Source organism: Cyprinus carpio, chromosome A12, assembly GCF_018340385.1.
Source record: "Cyprinus carpio isolate SPL01 chromosome A12, ASM1834038v1, whole genome shotgun sequence".
In the NCBI taxonomy this organism is placed as follows: domain Eukaryota; kingdom Metazoa; phylum Chordata; class Actinopteri; order Cypriniformes; family Cyprinidae; genus Cyprinus; species Cyprinus carpio.
In genome coordinates, this window is record NC_056583.1 from 24,126,655 (window position 1) to 24,141,229 (window position 14,575).

General features: G+C 38.9%; 1 protein-coding gene and 1 long non-coding RNA gene across 4 annotated transcripts; both read right to left on the reverse strand.

Annotated features, from left to right (window-relative positions):
- Positions 1-1,150: 1,150 nt before the first annotated feature.
- On the reverse strand, positions 1,151-3,366 carry LOC109047968. The gene is made up of 5 exons (XM_042768122.1): positions 3,210-3,366; positions 2,464-2,549; positions 1,932-2,225; positions 1,793-1,837; positions 1,151-1,648 (listed from the first exon to the last, which is right to left on the reverse strand). The coding sequence occupies exons 2-5, from the start codon at positions 2,537-2,539 to the stop codon at positions 1,419-1,421; spliced, it is 645 nt and encodes a 214-aa protein (XP_042624056.1). The 5' UTR covers positions 2,540-2,549; positions 3,210-3,366; the 3' UTR covers positions 1,151-1,418.
- Positions 3,367-3,730: 364 nt separating this feature from the next.
- On the reverse strand, positions 3,731-13,317 carry LOC122147079. 3 transcript variants are annotated; one of them, XR_006161403.1, is made up of 7 exons: positions 12,980-13,317; positions 5,704-5,769; positions 5,123-5,543; positions 4,920-4,970; positions 4,739-4,783; positions 4,333-4,441; positions 3,731-4,231 (listed from the first exon to the last, which is right to left on the reverse strand). It is a non-coding gene; the product is annotated as an uncharacterized LOC122147079 (long non-coding RNA). The 3 variants fall into 3 exon arrangements; XR_006161404.1 differs by having other exon boundaries at positions 5,123-5,225; positions 5,323-5,769; XR_006161402.1 differs by having other exon boundaries at positions 5,123-5,769.
- Positions 13,318-14,575: the final 1,258 nt, after the last annotated feature.

Genomic DNA, 14,575 nt, shown 5'->3' on the forward strand with positions numbered 1-14,575 from the left:
AAACACCAGTGTTTCCTTCACTTTCAGTTTATAGCATTATATCAGTTTTATCTTCATTTAGAATAACAAACAAGCAGCAATCCTGCACCAAGAGTCATCAAACGACACTCAGTCAAAAATAAGATGATGCTAATTCACCTCAGAACAAGACACAATAATATAATTTCATGAGATCTGTATATGATATTCATATTGTTCAAAGTCAGCTGATTTCAACAGGAGCTGCTCTCTGCTGGTAGATGAATGCATTGCAGCAGTTGTATTATATTCAAGACAGGTGAGCAGAGAATGACTTTTACCATTTCCCACAAATAAACAAGTTTAATTCAAAATGGTTTCATTAGCAGCATACGAATTTCATAATAAAGAAAAATAAGACAATTTGGTTTATTTTCAGTTTGAAATTAGACTTTGAATTACAGATTTCCAGATGTAACCCCACTGAATCCCACTGTATGTGTGAATGTTGTGGTTTAGGCATCATATCATTGTGATTGACTCCAACACTGATATCATTATTTTTATTTTTATTTTTCCTAACAACAAACAAAAACCAAACGGAGTGAAATGGATCCTTGCTGCTGCTCATGATGTGCGCTGCTTGTGCAAATAATCCATAGTTTGTTGTGGATTTAAATAATTGTTGCACACTGGATTGGAAGTATCTAAGTACATGCCCAAAACTGTTTGCTTTTCTCAGGTGTGGGATCATTTTACTTTCTTTTTCTCCATTTCTCAGAACAGAAATTCAGAAAACAAATCTCAAGATCTAGAGCAGGGATAGGCAACTCCAGTCCTGGAGGGCCACTATCCTGCAGAGTTTAGCTTCAGCCCTCATAAAAACTCACCTGCCTGTATCTATCTAGTAATCCCGAAAACACTGATTGCCTTGTTCAGGTGTGTTTAATTAGGTTAACTCTGGAGCTAAACTCTGCAGGACAGTGGCCCTCCAGGACCGAAGTTGCCTATCCCTGATCTAGAGAATCTCATTCAGTAACTAAAGGCACAGATGAGCTCTGTGCAGCTATTTTTCATCCAGTATCCTGCTCTGACCCATTACACGGTTATAAAAACATGTTCCAGATATTCATCTTTAGAGAGTAGCCTATCACAAGTCTGTATTGAGCTCCTTACTTCTTAAATCAGTAAAACACACTGTACAAACCTTACGGTTCACACTATTAAGAAATTGCATGTGCAGAAAAAGAACTATAAATACACTGATCAAACAGATCTATAATATATCATTATTTCACAGAAATTAATATAAAACAGAAACAGAGTTTTGCAATCAGAGTTATAAAGTTTAGTAGTTTAAATTTTAACAGATAGTAGAGAAGTTTGCTGGAGCTCAAATAAAGCTTGTGTCTTTTATGAGCACTGTATGATAAGACAAACAAATTAGTTTGGTACTGCTATTATATCATATTTTCAGTTTTTGTTTCTGGATGATTGCTGTCGTCTTCTTCATATCTGACACTCAGAAGAGTCCTGTTCCGGTTGGTGTGTTTTTGTGTCAATCTGTAAATGATGGGCATTATGATGATGATAAAACAGCTTATAACAGCAGCGATGACAGCGATCTTAAATCCACGATCTTCCGGTTTCTTCTGTTCAGATGTTTCTGATATGTCCCCAACAGGTTCTTCTGGAAAGATGAGTTTAAAATGTTTTTTCAGTTTCCTTTTTAAGATCTTCACTAAAATCACGTGACGAGAGACTACAGAGCATTTTTCTTTGTTCCTAAGTAATCGGGAGCTCAATAATCAATAATTATTATAGAATATAATACCTTTCTTTCCAGGAGCTTCAGTGTCTATTTCATCTTTCATGGGTTCTGTTAAAAGATTTTAAACCACTGTTAGTAGACAAAATAAATGAAGCGCTGCAAACACTTGTTGAATTATAAACAACAGTATTATATACCACACCTGTTATGTTCACAGCAAATTCTCCTCCTTTCACTCCACACTTTGTTTGCACAAAGAATCTGAATTGTTCTGTCATCGCTGTAGTTGGAGTGTAGCTGCATGTGAAACTGTTTCTCTGTTCACAGGAGTTCACAGGAACATCTTGACGACAGATTGCAGAGTCTTTATAGATCTCAGGGTATTGAAACTTATACTTTATAATGCAGCATTCAGTGATCTGCAGAGAGACGCTGCAGGTGAGAGTTACTTCTTTCCTCATAGATCCAGTCACATTCTGACAGCTTACTATGAAATCTGAAAAATAACAACGTATATTATCATATAATATAGCAATTGAAGAATAATAAAAATATCTATATTTTTAAACAAGAAATAAACAATTCAGATCTACTACAAAAAAAAAATATTGTGCATTATTATTTACATTCTGCATATCTATTAAGTACATTTGACCAAATGTTTTCTCATTATCATATATTTAGTCCCTCGCCATTCTCACACACACTTTCAAAGGGAAAGTTTATACTGTTACCATCATCATAACCTTCACAGACAGCGGAGAAGCTCCAAACCACAATGAGCAGTTCCACAACACTTACAGCATTCATTGTTCTGATTCTGCAATACAAAGAATTACAGATATTTCCCTTAGAAATGAAACATAACCGTGGCTAATAAGGAAGAACTAAAACTTACAGAGCAGATAAAGAGAACGAATTACTCAAAGCTCAGCAGAAAAGTTTTTTACTGGGATTGAATCAGTTCTTTTAGGAACATTTTACCCAAAATAAAACATGCTGACATCATTTGAAGATATTCTTCATTCCTAAATATGTCTGATATTTTTGCGAGGTCTCACACAACAACTCGTGCTTTAATTAAGATGTGTTGATGGGACTAATGGGTGAAAACAAATATAGCCACGAAACCCAAAATATTCTTACAGTAAAAAGCACTGAGGGCACGCAATGAAACACACCCGTGTATCAGCTGAATCTACAGCAGCTGCGACAGAAATCAAACGCCACGAAGCGCAAATCTTTCCAATGCATTAATTCTCTTTACCGACTGAATCCAAAAAAGAATTCTGTGGATAGCACTTGCAACATTTATCATTCAAAACGTGCACAAAAACTTTTATATAGTCATAGCCTACTCTTTTTAAAATATCGGCAAATTGCGTAAACAACTTGCGCGCATTGATGGTTTTCCAGCAGCGCGTTATGGATTGGTAAATATAAAGGGAATTATTTCGTGTTCAGATAGAGTTATGCTCACCTGCGCTTTTTGTGTCTTCACTATCTGAGTGCATTCCTCTCTGACTCTATCTGCTGTTTACACGAGTCTAAACACTGATCCTTCTACAAAACTCATTTTCAACATGGCTCTCAAACAGAGAAGGGTATAACTGCAGCCCTGAGAGCTCCAAAACGGGGCGTGAACTCCAAATGTGGGCCGTACCTCCAAAAGGGGGCGGGGTATCCACAATGACGTTTCGCTTCCGCCGTGTTGTTGATTGACATATCAACATAAAAGTTCGTGTATTAAATTCCGTTTCTCGCTTTAAGTTTAACTTTTAAGTTTAACTGATCTTGCATAAAATGTAAGCATTTGGTAATTAAAATTATAAAATAGATATATTTAAATATCTGAAGGCCTATGACATTTTATCACGAGAAAAGAATTAAAATATAGATTATATATAAAATTCTACAGTCCATTCAGACACAAGACTACAATTTTTTATTTTATTTTTATTTGACAGGAACGAACACATACTAAGTTTTATTTAGATGTGGAAAAAAAAAACAACCTCGCACACTTTATTGGTTAAGTGTCATGATACCATATACACTGTAAAATAATGTCAGATATACTGTAAATGTATATGCTTTTTGAAGTGGTTCAATGTATGTCTTCATGGCTATAATGTAAAATGAATAAAAAAGAGAGACATGAATGTATTTAATTTTTCTAATGTTTTTTGTTATTCAAAATATTTCAATCATTAAAATGACAGTTTTAATTGATCATAGGATGTCAATGTTCAAAGTTTACTTGTAATACACACACACAGGTTAATAAATGTTTTTTGAAGTGATCCAATTTTGAATTAGAACGGACATAAATAAAGCTCTTTTTTAATTTAAATTGCACACACACACGTTTAGCAAAGTTCATACACACATTTGGGGGAACTATTCATTTATCTGTACATACAATAGATGTACCCATTTCTGTGTTGTGCCCATTTCATAATGTTTTTTTGTCTGGATTCTTTTGGTTGGCTTGCCATCCTTCTGTGGAAATATGAAAATTATTAGAAATGTGGTCAGCAGTCTGACTTCTTAGCAGTCTCTTTTAGAGTAGCTCTGTAAAAGATAAACCCCACAAAGCTTACTGTGGGGTCTGGACATTTTCTTTTCCTTGGTATGTGGAAGACGGGTGTAAAAGTTCCCTTAAGATTTTGTATACCATCTTCAGTCCAATGTGCAAATCTTTTCCCGTGACTGCAAATGCACATTATTGAAAATAAGACCTTTTGGTTTTATTTAAACGGTTGCATTAAAAGCATTTAATTCAAATAATAAAAAATAAAAAAATACTCTTCTAGATGAAAATTCTCCATCAGAACTCTCCTCTAAAACAATTCATATAAACTGTAACACTCAAATCAGTTAATCACATAACCACAATTCAGCAAGTCAGTAACTACAAGATTACACCTACATGAGGTATGTGAAATGATTAAGAGGTTATCTTGTTTTTAGAAAGGCTGTATAATGTAAATTTTAAGCAACACTTACCACAGTGAAATCAAAATAAGCCTCCATTGCCATATACCAGATGTACTGCATATAAAATATATATTTTCAATAACATTTTTGTCATGCTGTGTTAAAAATGAATGTGTACTTTTATTTTTTTTTTTCCATAATTTTGTCAATTTAATCTTGTAATTTGTTTAATCTAGAATTGTTAACTCACCATGATCATGAAGATACCACAGTCATTCCCATAATCTTGCACAGGAACTCCCTGTTTAAATAGATGATTTTATAGTTACTTATTCAGTGTGATAATAGAAGATAAAGAATAGTTCATAATCACACACAAAAAAACAATCATTGAAGTTACTGTATGTTTAAATTTAAATGTAGAGCACAAATTCTGAGTATGGGTCACCATACTTGGCTGTATGTCACGTCAGTTTCACTTTCACTTTCACTTTCACTAAATCACTTCCAGTTTTTTTCTGACCATTTTCCAGGGACAAGATTCTGTCCAAGTTTCCTATAAAAAAAAGGATGGTGAATGAAGTCCTCTGTTTTGTTTTATCATGCTTGGAACACTAGAACTGAAGCATGTACATACACTAAACAGTACATACACTAAAGTCACACATAAAGTGTTCCTGTAAACTGCAGGCCAGAGAACATGACCACCAAATGAAACAAAACAAAGGCTGGCCAGGGGAACATGGCTGCCAAAACGCACGTCTTCATTAAGTAACCTTAGGACATTTTGGTAGGACATGTCTCCAAATTCTCCCGCAGTCTTATGGTACATAGAGTCCAGATAGACCAACTCTCTCTGTCGAGGCCTCATCACCTACATGCAGGGAATATGCAGTCTAAACTAGAAAAAATAGCATGTTTCATAGTATATACCTTCAAGTTAAAATTGCACATATACTTTAAAAACATTAATACAACATAGTTTGACAGACATGCAGTCCTGCTGAAGAGGAGGGAATGTATAGACCACTTACACATAGCATATAGTGTCCTATAACCCATAGTGGAAAAAAAAGAGCTTCTTTCTTAGACGCATCTGCCTAAAAAACAAAAAATTGTCATTATTAAAAAACTGAAACTGTTACTAAACTAATAAATGTAATTATCAGTCCTTTATTATGTATAGGCATAAAAGCTTGTCGAAATCTGAGTTCTCAGAAAGTAAAGCAGCTGAAACTTGTTCTTGTTGGAGCTCCCACCCCGTTTTGGAGTTCCCGCCCCCATTTAGAGATCTCTGGTCTGCAGTTCCCTTTCATAGGTCACTTCGATGCTGCGGTGACGTCACCGTATGGGAACACCTTTCGGTGTGACGAATGTCTGAAGACCTATACCATCCAGCCAATTTTATTGGCCAAATAGCGCTTTGCACCGCCCTACACATGTGTAAGCATAGTATACCTGAGTGCCGTGCGCTATTTCGCTCAGATTTCATTTCCTTCAGGAAAGCAAATCATCTGTGCCCTAAGCAAACCATCTCGGGTTCTCAGCGGTTTTTCTTCGAGCAGTGTTAACTCCTCTTCGCGGACGCGATGAGTTTTCGGAAGTGTAAGGCCTCGGAGTCTGAGGACATCATGGCTGACGCATGCAGCTCTCTCCCTCCTAGTGGACAGGAGAAGCGTGCTTCCCCCTCCTACAGCGAGCTGTTGGACGTGGTTTCCCGCGCGGTGGATAAACTGGGGTTGGATTGGGACGATGAGAAGGCCAAGGCCCAAACTTCATCGAAGCTAGACGACCATTTCCTAACCAGTCGTACACCTGCATGGCCCCGTAGGCCTTTGCCTTTTTTCCCGGACCTCCACCAGGAGGTTTTGAGGTCATGGAAACAGCCTTACTCAGCGCACATTACTAACGCTGCGGCTGCGGATTTCGCCACCAATTCTGACATGGCGGACCGTGGCTATACAGTGATGCCACCGGTGGAAGAGACTCTCGCCGAACATCTTGTGCCTAATTCGGCCACAGCATGGAAGTCTCGCCCCCTTCTTCCTTCTAAGGCATGTCGAGTCACATCCAGCCTTGTCTGGAAATCCTACATGGCTGCAGGTCAGGCAGCTGCATCGCTCTACTCGATGGCGGTTTTTCAAGCCTACCAAGCGGAGCTCTTAAAGGAACTCGACGAGGGAGAGGGCATCACACCCGAGGCTGTGAAAGAGCTGCGACAAGCAACAGATTTGGTGCTACACGCTACCAAACATACTGCTCGAGCAGCGGGCCGTTCTATGACTGGGTTGATTACGGTTGAGCGCCACCTTTGGCTTAATCTCACCGACATTAAAGAAAAGGACAAATCTTTTCTCATGGATGCCCCTATTTCTAAGGACGGTCTGTTCGGAGAGGCGGTCACTTCAGTAGTGGAAAAGTTTAGGGCAGCGAAACAGCAATCAGCCACTTTCCACCAGCTGATTCCTCGCAGCCAGTGAGACTGAACGACGTCAGGTGCTGACGGCGTGATCACGCTCAACTTCCTCTCACCGCCAACGGTTCACCTCATGAGAAGAGCCTTCACCTATGGCGCCCCCTCGTAAGCGGCAGCGAAAAAGGTTAGACCTGAGCTCGACGGCAAATGCCTCTCGTCCTTGGGCCCCTAACAGCAGTTCCTGATACTCTCGCTGTTCACGAGGGACTGTGCCCTCCACTAGAGAGCGCTGTTGGACCGCTAATGCACATCCCACCCTCTCACTGCAGTCTCCACGCTCTAACAAAAAGCGCCTCAAGCAGCACTGGATCGAGTTACCACCCGATGTTCATCTTGTTGGATTAATACCTGCCGTGGACACGCTTCAGGATTATACACAACGAGACACAATGACTTTGACGCATGCACTTCCCTTGCTTACGGAAGCCGTGAGACTTTCGTGCTCGGACATTTTAATGAGTATGGAAACGCTGCAGCAGGCGGAGGCTTTGAAACCACTGATGTTTTTCCAGGCCACGTGGGAACGCTTGCCCGGCATTTCACAATGGGTGTTACGCACAATTCGTCACGGATACACCATTCAGTTTAAAAAAGGCCTGCCTCCTTTCCGTGGAATTCTTCCCACGGTTGTGAAGCCAAAGGAAATCGCAGTGCTGCGGCAGGAGATGTCAGCTCTGCTGAGCAAAGGGGCTATAAAAGAAGTACACCCCTCTCAGATGGAATCTATTCTGTCTCAGATTCAACCAAACAACTGGTTTGTCACAATCGATCTGAAGGATGCATATTTTCATATTCAGATCATTGAGACACAGGAAGTTCCTCAGATCCGCTTTAGAGGGCAAAGCATATCAATACCGTGTTCTTCCCTTCGGCTTAGCCTTGGCTCCTCAAACATTTTCTAAATGCATGGATGCAGTTCTGGCCCCGTTGTGGCTCCAGGGCGTATTGAATTACCTGGACGATTGGCTGGTGTTAGCACAATCGCAGACTCAAGCACTCTTTCATCGGGATCTTGTGCTGAACAGACTGGGCTTACACACAACTTTCCAGAAGAGTGTTTTAATTCCCTCTCAACGGATAACCTTTCTGGGAATAGACTTGGGATCTCGCGCGATGAGAGCAAGACTATTTCTCCCGCGCGTTCAGTCTCTCACGGCATGCCTGCGCCACTTCAGAGCAGGTCGCACAGTGACAGTGAGTTTGTGCCTCAGACTTTTGGGTCTAATGGCAGCGGCATTCCCCATAATCCATCTGGGCTTGCTTCATATGTGCCCAGTTCAGTGGTGGACGAAAAGCCAAAACATTTCACCCCGTTGTTTTCTGTATCGGACGATTTCGGTGACACGGAGGTGTGTGATTATGTATATATATATATATATATATATATATATATATATATATATATATATATATATATATATATATATATAAATATATATACACTCACCTAAAGGATTATTATGAACACCATACTAATACTGTGTTTGACCCCCTTTCGCCTTCAGAACTGCCTTAATTCTACGTGGCATTGATTCAACAAGGTGCTGAAAGCATTCTTTAGAAATTTTGGCCCATATTGATAGGATAGCATCTTGCAGTTGATGGAGATTTGTGCGATGCACATCCAGGGCACGAAGCTCCCGTTCCACCAATTTGAAATGATTCGAGCTTTGTGACATGGTGCATTATCCTGCTGGAAGTAGCCATCAGAGGATGGGTACATGGTGGTCATAAAGGGATGGACATGGTCAGAAACAATGCTCAGGTAGGCCGTGGTATTTAAACGATGCCCAATTGGCACTAAGGGGCCTAAAGTGTGCCAACAAAACATCCCCCACACCATTACACCACCACCACCAGCTTGCACAGTGGTAACAAGGCATGATGGATCCATGTTCTCATTCTGTTTACGCCAAATTCTGACTCTACCATCCTAATTTCTAAACAAAAATCGAGACTCATCAGACCAGGCAACATTTTTCCAGTCTTCAACTGTCCAATTTTGGTGAGTTGTTCGTGCAAATTGTAGCCTCTTTTTCCTATTTGTAGTGGAGATGAGTGGTACCCGGTGGGGTCTTCTGCTGTTGTAGCCCATCCGCCGCAAGGTTGTGCGTGTTGTGGCTTTACAAATGCTTTGCTGCATACCTTGGTTGTAACGAGTGGTTATTTCAGTCAAAGTTGCTCTTCTATCAGCTTGAATCAGTCGGCCCATTCTCCTCTGACCTATAGCATCAACAAGGCACTTTTTCGCCCACAGGATTGCCGCATACTGGATGTTTTTTTCCCTTTTCACACCATTCTTTGTAAACCCTAGAAATGGTTGTGCATGAAAATCCCAGTAACTGAGCAGATTGTGAAATACTCAGACCGGCCCGTCTGGCACCAACAACCATGCCACGCTCACCTTTCTTTCCCATTCTGACAATCAGTTTGGAGTTCAGGAGATTGTCTTGACCAGGACCACACCCCTAAATGCATTGAAGCAACTGCCATGTGATTGGTTGATTAGATAATTGCATTAATGAGAAATTGATCAGGTGTTCCTAATAATCCTTTAGGTGAGTGTATATATATATATGTCAACAAAAAATACTTATTAGTAACTTGAAAATTATTACATTTCTTTGGGAGGGTTTGCCTTCGCCATGCTTCCTGGAAGTATAGGTAGGAATTTGACAGCCTCATGTAACAGGAAGGAAGTGAAAACCTTTTTTTTCTTCTTAAAATCCTTTATTGTGGTTGTTTGCTTGCATGTCATTGAGAAATAAAACATGGATAACATCTAGAAAAAATATTTCTAAAAGGAAAATGACAACTATAAACTGCGGCAACTATAGTTGCCGGTGGGCTTAATTAAGAGCGATGAGCGTCTTTCTGAAGATTCCGCTCCGCTCGCTCAATACGCGCAGCCCTGCGCGCTCAACCCTGTCCATAATCCAACTGTTCTTTAAGTGCATTTTATCTTTTGTGTGTGCTTTTCAAAGGCTTTATAATCCAGGTGTATTTTGTAAAGATCTACGCACATTTCATCTCGTGATTGTGTGCGTTTGTGTTTTAATGAGACTAGCTACTGCACAATGGCAGCTATTTTCACAGGAATAAAGTGAACGAAAATCAAATACACCTCAGTTTTTGCAATTTCGAAAAATGATAATTGATATTTAACAGTATGCATAATTTTAGACAATTATCCAAGAATTTCGGTACAATCAGTAAACAATTATGCTTACTAGAGAAATTGTATGTCGGAGCGGGATCTGAGTGGGAATTGGTTTACGGCGAGCTTGAGCGGAATATTAACGGAGCGTTTGGGCGGCTGAGCGACTGAGTGGAGCGCAGGTTTGTAGAGCGGTAACCGTAGCGGACCGACACACCGCTCCACTTCGCTCACATGCTCTGATGCGAGTCCTGTCTACCTCGTAGATTGAAGTTTTGTTTGCTTGGTTTTCCTTTTTCTTTTGAATATTTGTGTAGTGTTGATTGAGATTTATGTGATCTTACCCATTGTTTGTTTTATTAAGAAACCGTGATTCCATTTTTTATTTTTTTTTTAATTTACGTGTTTATAAGATTGATTTTGTTTTTGATTTCCTTGCAGGAGCTGGGGTCCCACGGGTGAAGGATCTTTTGTGGTGGTGTTGCTCCATCGTTTGCTGTGGGACACTTTTGAAGTGTTTGTGTGTGTGATCTGAGTGCACAGTGGTGTGTGTGTGTGTGTGTGGAACTGTGCTTTTGGATAATTGGTGCTGGGATCACTCCTGAGGGTAACCTCAGCCCCGTAGGTTGGTGTCGGTCTTGTTTATTTTGAATTGTGTAAATTGTTGTTTGTTTGTTTTTTTGTTTTTGTTTTTTGTTTTTTTCTCTGTAATGTTTATCCGTGCCTGTGTTTTCTTGTGTATTTTCTTTTTGTGAAGTGTCCTTGGAAAGAGAGCTATTTTGAATGGTGTTTTTTATTTTTATTTTTATATTTGAATATATATATATTTTTTATTTTCATATGATCCCTACGTTTCCTGCTTACATTTTTATTAGAGAAGCGAACCTGTATGACCTAATAATACACTTTGGGGTTATTTTTTTGATTTTCCTGGGTGAAACTCCTCCCAGGTGGCGTAGTTGGATTTTAGATGAACTTGGGCTTGTGTGTTTATAAAAACCTGTACCGCTCCCCGCCACAAATGGATTGCATCAGTTCTAAATGCATCTTGAGTCTTTAAACCACGTGTCTTAATCATACCTGTCAACACCCTCGTTTTTCCCGGCAGTCTCCCGTATTTCACACCCATCTCCCGCCCACCTCCCGTTTTATTATTTCTCCCGGGAAACTCCCGTAATTTGTATGGCCCTACCTCGTTATATGAATAATCACATCAATACATTATTCCAAGGTTGTCCAGTTGCCAGATCTTGTATAAACACATCCTACTCACACAATAGATACATTATGCAATTTTGAACCTATTTGTGACCTCAACCTGGCAACCTACAGCTCTGTTGCGCAGTTGATATCTGCGCAGACGGGGAATTTGAATCAAGCGTCACTAAAAATGGCATTAGAAAGCAGGTGGTGCTACTGCGAAAAAAAAACGTAATATAGCTGCAAATATAACAACAGCTGGTCGGAGGAATTTAATTTCTTATCACGAAGCAGCATCGACAATTCCCACGCTTTTTGCAAAGTATGTCGCACTGATTTCAGTATCAGACACGGTGGGAAAAACGACGTAACGCAGCATAATAAATCCCAACGGCACAATCGCGCTGTGGAGGCACAAAGGGGCACACTTTACCTCATGTATTTAACATGAAGGTGTTTCCATGTACTTCAAGTACATTAAATTTCTTGTTACATGTTCCACGTGCACCACATTGTTTCCTTTTATGTAATATAAAATTTGTTATAATAAAGATAAAGAAAAAGGAAACATGAATAAGTCTCATTATTGTCACAATAATTGTTATTAATAATTATGTATTATGTATTTACTTGTGTGTATTTAACTTGCCTCTGACCTGCCCCAAACCCAACCCCAATCTGTCGAGTCCCGCCCCACAAACTAAATAAATCATTTTGCCAATTCAGCTGTGGCTTATGAAGATTAAATCAAAGATTTCTCATAATCACATTAACCCATAATGCTCTCAGAAGCACATATCACAAGGCAAAGAAGGATCATGAAACTAGAATTCACAGTCTTCAGGAAATTCAGTGGCCAAATAGGAAGTGCAATAAAGTGACAACAATATTAGACCTTTTGCTCCTAAATGTGCTAAAATCTTCATGTAAACTACCAGCTCTGGTAAGAAAACATTGATCTTCTATTTACTACAATTAAAACTTGTTGCTCGACACGGGAAAAACACAGAAAGCCCTAATTTTACTGCCTTATTGTTTGGCTCTGGAATTCATGTATGTTTAAGGAAAACCTAAAATTTTTGGAAAATATTTTTGTAGGAATCTGATCCAAACAGTGTGTTTTGTGTGTAACACGATTCACGATTAGTGTTGTATTTCTACAAACAATCAATAAAATGAATATTTATAAATAAATGTTGCTTTTATAATCATATCACTAAAACAATCATTATCTATGAATTGTGAATAATCAATATATTGATCAGCAGTATTTCATATCATAATCTGACATGTTGTTTAGTAAAACGGGATATTTCTTTAGAAAAAAACAAAAAGCAAAAACAAAGCGTAACTTGTTTTTGGGTATTTGATTAATTAAGTGATCTCTGTATGGCAGGCATGAAACATAAAAGAGACTTGATGAAACACAAAGCACACGGTTCATTTTTATTTCACCGTGACTAAACGAAGGCCTGACTTTGACCTCAGGCGCGACCCCGAACCACACCAGTTCAAATAGCACCAGCAGTCGCTCGTAAATGTCTACAGCTGCATCTTGCCAAGCCTGAAAGTGATACAATGAAGTTAAACTCAAACGAACAATGGGTTATTTGTGTATTAATGCCAGTACACACAATGATGAATTTGTCTGTATCCCACAAAAACTAAAGATTGGCATTCAAACCCTCTGAGGACTTGCTATTTGTGCAAGTCACTTGTGATTCAACCAGTTTGAAAGTCTTCAAGTGCCAGATCATTGTATCTATCCCAAAACCAGTAGCAGTTACTGCCTGTGCTGTGGGAATCAAAAGTAGATCTGCAGATGTGGAATTAAAATCACAAACAAGATACCAAGATACTTTTCCTGAATGGAAAATAACTTTCAAAACTGTCATGCAAAGCCTTGGGATCCTCGGGGAAAACCAATAGGTTCATATGCAATCAGTAAACCTAAAAGAACCTAATGCTAGATGAAATATTTCCTGAGAAAGTGTGTATGTGGTGTGGCATGCATACCTTCAGGAGCTGTTGTGCTGTGTAAAAACTTGCAGGACCTTTGCCCACAATACACACTCTTGGACCGGAGGTGGCAACATGACAGAAACAATAATCCAGGTCATGACTCGTCCTAAATTATATTACATTACACAACAGGGACTGACTGAGCATTCGCTTTACACAACACACAGAAAAATGTGTAAATGTGATTTTTATCAGAGGAGTACTGGATGTTTGTTTTAAGTCTGTCTGTCTATTTATGCAACCAACCTTTGCTGACTGCATCTGAACCTATTGGTTCTCCCAGAGCCTCCCGAGGTTTTGCGTGGCTATTTGGAAAGTTTTTTTTTTTTTTTTTTTTTTTTTTTTTTTTTTTTAATCCATCCAGTATAATTACCGATTTCATAGATTACACATTTGGGAACAGAAAGTATAAAATTGTGGTTATTTTATTGCACTTTTATTTGGCTGTTGAATTCCCTGAATACTGTGGATTCTAGTTTCATGATCCTTCTTGTCTTGTGAGCTGTGCTTATGAGATCATTATGGGATTATGCATTTATGAGAAATCTCTGATTTTATCCTCAAAAGCCAAAGATCTATTCATCCATCCAACACCACGTGTCAAAATTTTATTGATGACTCCTCATAAAATATGTCCATAAAAAATCCATACCACCACAATCAAAGAAACAACAAAAAATAAATACATAATAAAAAGTTTTACCAAAGGGTAAAACTAGGCTATGTGTTACAGAAAAATGTCATTTCATTTTAATTTATTTATTTTATTATGAGTTAATTCCATAATTTCACTATTAAATTTTTCAAGCCTAAATACTTTGAACCCCACTTAATCCCACGAGCGCGAACACACACACACACACACACGTGCGCACGCATAATCAAACATCTAAACTTTTACAGCTGTGCTAGACAGAGAAATTATGTCTGATAGAGATGAAAAACTGCAATGAATGAATTTCAGCTCACATAAAAGAATGTGAAACATCTTTTAAGGTCTGGTCTGTTTTACAAGAGATGTCTGGGAAGATGTCTGGGAAGATGTCTGCAG